Here is a 10764-nt window from a genome sequence, read left to right as displayed (position 1 = left end):
GAGATGGCTGCAAACTGCTTCAACATTAATTCACTATCAACAAACATTAGGAGCACAAAAGCATCACGTAATTTAGGCAAGGTAAAACACGTTTGTAAAAACAATACCAATACATACAATACAATACAACTAAAACCTAAACATATCATATATTTCAGAAGTCAGTAGAATCTTATATATTACATAAATATTTTACTCGGAAGTTTACGTCCTTATATAATCAGAAGCGATCAGAAGTACTAGGAAGTCATACCCCGGAATCACCTTATTAGTATAAGGACACGTGATTTCAAAGGAGCTTTCACGTGACTTCTAAAAGAGGCGTGGTCAACCATAGAGAAAGCAGCCGCGCGCAACTCCAGCGGTCTGCCGTTACCTCTCCACTGCTACTGTACAGGATGATGTCCCTTATTCTTTTATTCCATCTATTCTTTCCAATAGTAATTTGTGTCACAGATCAGTATGTGTTAGACGACAAAGTAGGACTCGGGAGAGTGTTTGACGGTATTGGAGGTTTGAGCGGCGGAGGGGTGAGTTGGTTTGTTTTGTTCCACTTCCTGGTTCGTATGGAGTTTATTCAGTGTTGACTTATGAGTTATGTCCACCTGAATGTTGTCATTTTGTTATGTATACAGGCAACGTCTCGCCTACTTGTGAATTACGCAGAGCCGTACCGCAGTCAGATATTGGATTACCTTTTCAAGGTAATAACGCTACTTGCTACTTGTTTTGACCATTGATCTCACTCCTCCGCATGTAACAATGTGTAACACACCATCGATCTCACTCCTCCGCCCGTAACAGTGTGTAACACACCATTGATCTCACTCATCCGCCTGTAACAGTGTGTAACACACCATCGATCTCACTCTTCCGCCTGTAACAGTGTGTAACACACCATTGATCTCACTCATCCGCCTGTAACAATGTGTAACACACCATTGATCTCACTCCTTCCTGTAACAGTGTGTAACACACCATAGATCTCACTCCTCCGCCTGTAACAGTGTGTAACACACCACTGATCTCACTCCTCCACCTGTAAGTGTGTAACACACCATTGATCTCACTCCTTCCTGTAACAGTGTGTAACACACCATCGATCTCACTCCTCCGCCTGTAACAGTGTGTAACACACCATCGATCTCACTCCTCCGCCTGTAACAGTGTGTAACACACCATCGATCTCACTCCTCCGCCTGTAACAGTGTGTAACACACCACTGATCTCACTCCTCCACCTGTAAGTGTGTAACACACCATTGATCTCACTCCTCCGCCTGTAACAGTGTGTAACACACCATTGATCTCACTCCTCCGCCTGTAACAGTGTGTAACACACCACTGATCTCACTCCTCCACCTGTAAGTGTGTAACACACCATTGATCTCACTCCTCCGCCTGTAACAGTGTGTAACACACCATTGATCTCACTCCTCCGCCTGTAACAGTGTGTAACACACCATCGATCTCACTCTTCCGCCTGTAACAGTGTGTAACACACCATCGATCTCACTCTTCCGCCTGTAACAGTGTGTAACACACCATCGATCTCACTCCTCCGCCTGTAACAGTGTGTAACACACCATCGATCTCACTCCTCCGCCTGTAACAGTGTGTAACACACCACTGATCTCACTCCTCCGCCTGTAACAGTGTGTAACACACCATTGATCTCACTCCTCCGCCTGTAACAGTGTGTAACACACCATCGATCTCACTCCTCCGCCTGTAACAGTGTGTAACACACCATTGATCTCACTCCTTCCTGTAACAGTGTGTAACACACCATCGATCTCACTCCTCCGCCTGTAACAGTGTGTAACACACCATTGATCTCACTCCTCCACCTGTAAGTGTGTAACACACCATTGATCTCACTCCTTCCTGTAACAGTGTGTAACACACCATCGATCTCACTCCTCCACCTGTAACAGTGTGTAACACACCATTGCTTTTCAGCCAAACTTTGGGGCCTCTTTGCACATACTGAAGGTGGAAATTGGAGGCGATGCACAAACCACAGGTGAGAATAGTTGTAGATTTCAGCATGTGTACCTGCTTGTATTCTATTATACAATGGGAAATTATATAGATGTAAGAAATGTGGAAATGCTAGTTCAAGTGTGTGCGTGGATATTCGTTTGTTAGGTAGGTGTTCTGGTTCTTCAATTCATTATTTGAATGCGTTGTTTAAAAATAAATGTTATATATAATTAAAAAATCATACCTAATGCATATTTGCAAACAGCAGATATGCAGCAATATCTGCATATCTGCTGTTTGCAAATATGCATTAGGTATGATTTTTTTATATATATATATATACATACAAATTTCAAAATTTCAACATTTTAAACAACACATTCAAATAATGAATTTGAGAACTTGAATGGCAAAAACAAATAAATTATATTCCTGTTTTATAGATGGTACCGAGCCGTCTCACATGCACTATGAGAACGACGAGAACTTCTTCCGGGGATATGAGTGGTGGCTCATGAAAGAGGCCAAGAAGAGGAACCCCAACATAACACTTATTGGTGAGGAAACTCAAGCCTGTCTGTAAACGTACACAGGAATCAACATTGGTTGATTCCTTATTGAAAGAGTTATGGAAACCGCAGCATTATTTTATTTTGACCAATTTTCAAACCCATTTGAAAAAACAGCCCAACCCTAGTTATAGTTAAACATTAAGAGATACAGTATATTTCTTCAAGTTGCTGAGGTATGTGTATACTCTCATGATCACACTGCTAACATTGTTGGATTTTGGGAACGTGTATGGGTGTGTTTGTGTGGGTGCGTGCGCTTTTGGTTTGTACACCCAGGTTTGCCATGGGCCTTTCCGGGCTGGGTTGGTCATGGAAAGAACTGGCCCTATGACTACCCTGACATCACTGCCACCTACGTGGTTTCTTGGATCATCGGAGCCAAACAGTACCACGACCTGGACATCAACTATGTTGGGGTGTGTACCCTGATCCACATCCCCGCCTCAGCACCCTCTTATTTGGGATCATTTTGGGACAGCTTTGTGTTCTTTCCCAGTTGACTGGTTTGAAATCAGCAGCCAAGCTAATTTGCTGTGTTGCAATTTTATCCACTTAGATTTGGAACGAGCGCAACTTTGACAGCAAGTACATAAAGGTAATTTTTTATGACTCTTAATTCCATACACTAAAAGTGTAACCACAAGCACAGCAGGTTACTGTAGTCATCTCTGATTGGATATCATGGGTGCCAGGTGATAAAGCAAGGGCAGATGACACCTGGACCAGATCAGCTGGAGTTCATTTGAATTAACAAACTATCCTGCTGATGTCTCTAGTTTGTTTTCCCTTAAATCCTTGGCTGGATTTTATGATTATACTCGCACATTTTTTACCTTGTGAATGATTGATTTTGATAAGAGCCACAGAAAAAAGAAACAGCCACCAACGTTTGCTATTCTTGGTCCTAAATGAACTTAAATCATTTTGCAGAAGTCAAGTACCTCATAAATGACCCAATGTATAGCCTTGTTCATGCCTGAGAGCATGTCCTCTGTTGCCAAGGTGCTCCGGGGCATGTTGGATAAAGTGGGCCTTACTGATATCGGTATCATCGCTGCTGACGGTGATTGGAACATCGCCAATTCTCTGGTGGTTGACCCCTATCTCAACGATGCAGTTGAGGTGGTTGGGTAAGTAACAAAGGTGGCCCGTCTGGACAGTAGCGGTTCCCCCCCCGAAAAGGAGTTGTTGACGGGGGGGGGGATTTACGGGCTGGCGGAGTTGTTGACAGGGGGGGGGGGGGGATTACGGGCTGGCGGAGTTGTTGACGGGGGGGGGGGGGGGGGGGGGGGGGGGATGATCAATAATAGAAAATGCGCGGATAATTATTTTTCTCGTGTGCTCGTGCCGCCCCCCCTGTAATGCCCACTTCGCCCGTGCCTAAAACCGCCACTGCGTCCGGATAGGCTACAGATGTATACAACAAAGCCCTTTTGTCAAATTGAGCAGGTATATTTTTTATGGTCCCATTTATGAGGAACAAGGAAGTGTAACCTTACAAAACCTATTTCCACTGGTGGATAATGTTTGTGGCTGTTTTTTTTTTCTCTGGTCTGAATTTACCATTATAAAGTATGGCATTTATTTAACGCCTTGTCTTTTTTTTACTTTTTACTTTGTCCTTCAGCCAGCTTTGTGGCTTTTAAATGTAATATAAAACTCTTTAAATGTCACATTTTTTCTTATGAAATATGAAGTGGCGGTAGCATAACTGCAACTCTTTTCTCCTCTCCTGTTTTCATCTCCGTCACCATGGCGCCTCTTTGGCAGCTCCTGCGCTACACTCTAGATAAGAGTGGCTTGGAGAGTGTCAGGATCATAGCCAGCGATAACCTGTGGGAGCCCATTAGCTGGTACATGCTGCTCGACCAGGAGCTACGACGAGCCGTAGACGTGATAGGGTACGTCCCCATATGGAGGCTTTCTCGTGCGTAGCTCACATAGCTCCCCTGATAGATTCCGCCTGTGTTCTCACTGTGGCTCATGACTGCTTCACTAGCGTTGGCGTTCGCCGTTGTCTTGCACTGCTTACCAACATCAGTGCTTTCAGACTTGACGCTTATCGCTAACAATTGTCCTCTAACGATTGCCCAGTCGGTGAGTGGAAAATGCGGATAAGTTGTATTTTTATTTTTAAGGTATACCAAGGTTTTTTGGTGTATTCTAAACCAACTAATCCACCAATGGAAATACTTGCCTCTTGCCGGCAAATGTTTTGAGAATCTAAAGTTAAGCTTGTACCAGCTCTCAGGCACCAAGCTGAAAGATGCATGAAGTGAAATGCTGATGAGGGACATGCGTGGTTTTCCATCTCAATAGGGCCCACTACCCAGGCACTACCACTGTGCTGGAGGCCCTAAAGACCCAGAAGAAGCTTTGGTCGTCGGAGGACTACAGCTCCTTCAACGATGAGGTCGGTGGAGGCTGCTGGGCGCGAATCCTTAACCAGAACTACGTCAATGGACTCATGACTGCGTGAGTCATGTGGGAGAATAATTTTTCATTATGAAGGTAACCCCAGCGAGACAAATGACAAATTGGTTGAACAAGTGCATGTCGACTGACCGACCAGAACTTGACTGCCCTAGATGATGACGTTAACATTCGTCAAAGTCCTAATGGTCTACTCACCATTGAACGACCACCTGGTGCTTCTTCCAGCACCATATCGTGGAACCTAGTGGCCAGCTACTACGAGGAGCTGCCGTTTGGCCGGGACGGGCTGATGACTGCCCAGGAGCCCTGGAGCGGCAGCTATGTGGTGGAGTCGCCCATCTGGATCTCAGGTCAGCCTCTAAGGACTACAAAGCCATGTGGACGTTAGACATTGGCATGAAACGTTAAAGAATATACACTCAAAACATGAAGTTGTGCACACGTTTAGCTATTCATTTAAACTGTTCAGTTTGTCATTTTTGACTTTTGATTTATTATGCTGTATCCTGTGTCATATACATACATTGACTTACGATGATGAATAATCACACATAATGGGTCGACACCCTGCCAACGGTGTCTGATCTCAGTTAGTCTCATTGGCATTTTGGAGAAAGATTCTAGGCTTGATCTGTTTGTAGTTGTGGTTGAATTTGTCTAATGAACTAAGTAATCATTTTAGTGGCATAACCCAAACGTGTGCATCCTCTCTCCTTGCCAGCCCACACGACCCAGTTCACCCAGCCCGGGTGGACCTACCTGCAGACTGTGGGGCATCTCGTGCACGGTGGGAGCTACGTGGCTCTCACTAATGGCAAAGGCGACCTCACGGTTGTTCTAGAAACCATGGTATGTTCTGCTCATTTTGCCATTGACCATCTGATTGTATAAGAACCTAGTATGTTCTCCTTGTTGACTTGAGGGAAATGTTTTACAGTTCCAAAGATACCCATACTCGCAAGAGCCCACTTTATGAGTTTGAAATAGTCACAACATTATGGGACATAATCTTGTTTTTTTTCCAATATGTATTGGATTTTCTTTAGACTCATGACCATTCAGTCTGTGTAAGGCCTCCACTCCCAGCATTCAATGTGACTTCCCAGAATGCAACATTCCAGCTGAAGGGCTCCTTTGTAAGTGACTGACTTTCATGAAATGGCGGTAGGTTAACAGTGCTTCAGAAACAGAGCAAATGTGGAATTGTTATTTTCTCCTCCTAGGCCTCTCTCGCACAATTACAAGTATGGCGGTCAAGATTTAACTTCAAGACACAAAAGCCCACGTTTTTTGAAAAACTTTCACCACTCAAGGTAAACCTCTGAATAAGAAACAATGCACGTTTGCAGAGATCCTTTGGGAGTCGGGTTCAAAAGCTCACAAAGCACTTTTAAAAACAAGCATTTTGTTGGGTACATTTTTGACAAAAATGACTAGTTTACCGGGTGTTTCACGTGTGGTCTTATAACCTACTGATTCCTCCAGCTCTCTGACGGTTCGTTCACCTTGAATCTGAGGGAGGATGAGGTTTACACGCTCACCAGCCTCACCAGCGGTCTGAAAGGCAGCTTCCCAGACCCTCCCCCCTCAGCACCCTTCCCCAGAACATACAAGGATGACTTTAACGTCGGTAGGTAGTGAACACATTACACGCAGACGTTAACCATGTTGTGCAACTATTGTTAAAAGTTGTGTTGTGCGACACGGCTTTAAAATGTAACCCCTACAAGGGGGGGTTGAATATACATACATTTATAATGAAAAGGGCCAAACTGCAGAATGGCTTTGTCATGTATTTTTTGATATAGTTGGAGTTAGTTCTGGTGTTGCCAACTTTTTGTCGGCCTCCTATCCATCCCCATGTGGCGTACAGCTAACCCTCCCTTCACGGAGGCGCCCGACTTTGCCGACCAGACAGGGGTGTTTGAGTACCACATCAACCTCACCGACCCGGGGCCTCATGTCTTCACCTTGCGCCAAGTTGTTACCCAGAGGCCGGTCACCTGGGCAACGGATGCGGACCAGACCATTAGCGTCATAGGGAACTACAAATGGTGAGCCCTCTGCTATACTAAATATATAATTGTTCTTTTTGGTGTTAATATATTAAAATTACTTTTTTTATTTTGTATGTCAAGACATTAGGTGTATTTTTAATTAACCACCAGTAGTTGCAGATTTCCTCGTCTGTGGGCATAGTGTATGGTATTTTCAGTCTTTCTACATGATGTTCTATTCAATGAAATCAAACTCCATGCATTGCATCCATGTAAATCTCTTGTAAATAATGTGAAAATGTTTCTTGCCTTTCCAACAAGTGAACGGCCTCCATGGGAGATACAGTTGTAATTGATCCTTTCTAAATGTGTTGACAGTTTGACGGTTCTTGTCAGACTTTGGGCTTTACTATCGCCTTAATGGACTGGTGGTGCAGGTTATTTTTGTCTATGTGGAACTGGAACGATATCTCTGTCGAACTCCTTAGACCTTAGTAGAGCCAGGTCTTGCTGATGTTCTGGTATGCATTCATTGATTGATAATTTAGATTTTTATATCTTTTTCAGGGAGAACCTCACTGTATCCTGTGATGTGTTTATGGAAACAGTGAAGACTGGTGGAGTGTTCATCGCTGCCAGAGTAGACAAAGGAGGGCAGTCGGTCCGAAGTGCCAAAGGGCTCTTCTACTGGGTCTACTCCGATGGGAGCTACAAAGTCACCAATGATCTCGGTCAGTCAAAATACCACAACCACCCACTGGGTGGATAGGCCGCCGTTCAGAAGATTTTGCGCAATTTTGCAACTGTATTTTAACTTCTGTTGATATTTTTGCAATCAATGCAATTAAAACACATTAATGACATGCCATTTGACGAGACCCCGTTCCCAGTTTTGTGGAAATTCCTCTAGAGATATTGCGTCGAGGACATGAGATTTCTAAATGCAAAAAGCACATAATAGTTGTAGACAATTGACCTATTTTAATGTATGCATACATTAGACTCCTCTCTAGCAGAGTGAGTCCAGAATACAGTTAGACAGAGCTATTTAAACAGTTACTCCCTACAGTGCAGACGTCAATAATCAAATCAGGTGATGTTTATCCAAGACACAGAGTTGCCTGTGTTCTCGTCAAGCAGAAGAGTGCATAAGGGGGTGCCAGTTAACTCCAGGCACAAAGGTCAACATTTAGATGACACATCTGCAATGGTAGAGTGGCTGACCCAAGCACAAAGGTCAACATTTAGATGAAACAAAGCCTTGGAGAAAAAAAAAGGAAAGAACATATGTATTTTTCCATCACACCAGGCATTGTCTAGCCGACACGCTGCCATGAATGTACGGTGATGCATGTGAACGAACATGGAAGTAACAAGGTAACAGGGTGAGGTGTGCACCAGAGAGCAGTGTCTTCCAATATATGAACAGGAGTCCCTGGTGAACTCGCTATGTTGGTTCCTTCCTTAGCTCCATGTTCGTTCACACAGACAGTGCCCCTGGACTGCAAAATTCTATGGTGTGGGGGGGCGGAGTCTATGCGAATGTGTCGTGTTGTTAACTAAATCCATTACACATTTGTTGTTTGTTTTGGGAGAGTTGCACTAAATATCTTTTCACAAACTTTTTCCCATTATGCCAACAGAAGCCTCAATGTGTTGAATCTGTAAACTTCCCCATATAACATCAAAACGAAACGTCTAACTGCTCCGTCTCTGTTCCTACATTGTTTTTTTACACTGGGCACAATGTGAGGGACTTGAATGTTCTGGAGATTGAGTTTGTTCTTCTCTCCTCAACAGCTGGTCAGACCGTACTTGCTGAGGGCCAGTCTGGCACCAGGGCTTTTGGTTGGCACACATTAACACTGACGATAAAAGTAAGTTACAGATTGATTGATTTTGCTGATCGCACACTTTAATGATTACCTTTGGATACTGATTGCTGACTTGAGCACCGACTCCAGCGCAGTGAGTGTCGTACTGTAGAACCGAGTGCCGCAATACTTCTGAACCTGGCTGGTCGAAACAGCATCATTCTTAGAGGCACCATCTCTTCTTTTTTCCAGGGCCAGTATGCTACTGGTTTGCTCAACGGGTATACGTTATGGAAGAATGCTGTGGTATTGGGACCAAAGAACGGATGGGCTGCCATAGGGACAAAGTCATTTGAACTTGCTCAATTTGACAACTTTGCTGTGACAGCAGAGTGAAGGATTGAAGCGGCGCTGTGATTATGCCTTAATTTATGAACTTAATCAACCCTGAGATGTTTTTTTATTTCCCTTTTTAATTTCTAAAAAAATCTATTCATAGAATCTATCATGAAATGCACATAATTGTCTGTCATTGTTTATTTTAAATGCTGAAATCTTTTTAATAAATCCTTTTTTAATGTAAGTGCCTTAATGTTCAATTTATTTTACTCTAAAACATACTGTATATTAAAAAAAATTCCGCTAGTGTAATGCAAAGCAGGCCATACATTTACCATCAACATTTTCATAATATGAATCATTTCTATACATTCACATAGCAATTAATTTATACTGCACCTCTTGTTGTTTGCTTGTAAGGTAAGCTTTGCCTAGATAATGGTGACATGCATCCTTGTTAAACAGCCATGGTAAGGTAAGGCACCAGGCTTATAACAGCCCAGCATATAAGCCTACCTGGAGTTTTCAGATATACTATTTTGTTGCAAAGCGAAAGTTCTTCTCAAATAACTACAAATATATCATTATTTAGGAAACGTCTACTTCGGAAAAGGTATTTAGAATACTAATATATATATATAATCGTGGCATTTTTTTTACTTTTATTTAACAAAAGTAGGCTCTATATGAATGAAATGTTTTGAGGATTCAGAAAACACGTTCAGCACTCAAGTGAGAATCACTTTGTACATTTGCATATTGCATATAATTGCATATCTCAAAAACAGCCATGGTTATAACTTACGGCCGCAACACAGCTCGTTTTCACGCTCTGTGGCACCGGTAGCCGCTACCTAGCAACAGGATTTGGAGACACTAAACACTTGACCACCGGCTACAAGGACGGCGGAACAGTGATTGAAATGTACCAAACAGGTTTTTATTAACAACTTAGATTTATACTCTTCAAATTGAATCGATGACAGGTGAGACCTGTCATCCACCGCCTCCGCCGCTGTCCTGTAGCCGTCTGCGATGACATCTCCTGAGCTACAGAGCACGCTCAGTGGAGATATCCTCGAGCAGGTGAACGCTTCGCCCTGGATCTCCAACATTGTGGTGGCAAAGAAGAAGTCTGGGGGCTGCGACTCTGCGTGGAACCTAAGAGCAGTAAACAAGGCCATCATCCCAAACAAATACCCTTCCCCAACGACAGAGGAGCTCACCGCCCAGTTCCACGGGTCTACCATTACCTCCAGGGGCCACTACACCCCGAGAGCCGCAACCTCACTGTGTTTATGACCAACAAAGGGGTCTTCTGTTACAAACGTATGGCTTTTGGTCTAAGCTCAGCCCCCAGCTGCTTCCAAAAGATAATGGCCGCCATCTTTGCCGAAATCCCAGGTGTGGCCGGATGATATTGTGGTTCACGGGGCCACTGTCGAGAGCCAAGAGGAGCGCCTCCACAGCGTGTCCGGTGCACTGGCCAAGCACCACCGCACACTCAGCGGCAAGAAGTGTGTATTTGCGGCCCCGACCATTGAGTTTGTGGGGCTCCGTCTCTCGGCTGACGGCATACAGCCACTCCACCCGAACACAGAGGCCATCCAACGGGTCCCGG

The 10764-nt window shown here is 43.9% G+C and overlaps 1 protein-coding gene across 2 annotated transcripts; it reads left to right on the top strand.

The window, feature by feature from the left end:
• Positions 1-338: 338 nt before the first annotated feature.
• On the top strand, positions 339-9381 carry galcb (galactosylceramidase b). Of its 2 annotated transcripts, none has more exons than XM_084481877.1 (17): positions 339-530; positions 636-704; positions 1962-2025; positions 2429-2542; positions 2834-2973; positions 3114-3152; positions 4328-4458; positions 4877-5032; positions 5219-5343; positions 5715-5842; positions 6040-6129; positions 6217-6306; positions 6479-6623; positions 6867-7047; positions 7558-7721; positions 8791-8867; positions 9057-9381. In XM_084481877.1, exons 1-17 carry the CDS (start codon positions 399-401, stop codon positions 9198-9200), a joined length of 1989 nt encoding a protein of 662 aa, XP_084338003.1. In that variant the 5' UTR covers positions 339-398; the 3' UTR covers positions 9201-9381. The 2 variants fall into 2 exon arrangements, with proteins under 2 accessions (XP_084338003.1, XP_084338004.1); XM_084481878.1 differs by lacking the exon at positions 4328-4458 and adding an exon at positions 3560-3687.
• The last annotated feature ends 1383 nt before the right edge of the window (positions 9382-10764 follow it).

The sequence above is a fragment of the Micromesistius poutassou genome (genome assembly GCF_964030765.1).
Source record: "Micromesistius poutassou genome assembly, chromosome: 17".
In the NCBI taxonomy this organism is placed as follows: Eukaryota; Metazoa; Chordata; class Actinopteri; order Gadiformes; family Gadidae; genus Micromesistius; species Micromesistius poutassou.
This window is presented reverse-complemented; position numbering and strand designations above follow the sequence as displayed.

What these genes read in the sequence shown, in the direction of transcription:
- galcb (XM_084481877.1), top strand. Translation starts at nt 399, where the DNA reads ATGATGTCCCTTATTCTTTTATTCCATCTATTCTTTCCAATAGTAATT. An exon ending in TGGACATCAACTATGTTGGG is followed by an intron (nt 2,974 to 3,113) that starts GTGTGTACCCTG and finishes TTATCCACTTAG; the next exon opens with ATTTGGAACGAGCGCAACTT. An exon ending in CAAGGATGACTTTAACGTCG is followed by an intron (nt 6,624 to 6,866) that starts GTAGGTAGTGAA and finishes TGTGGCGTACAG; the next exon opens with CTAACCCTCCCTTCACGGAG.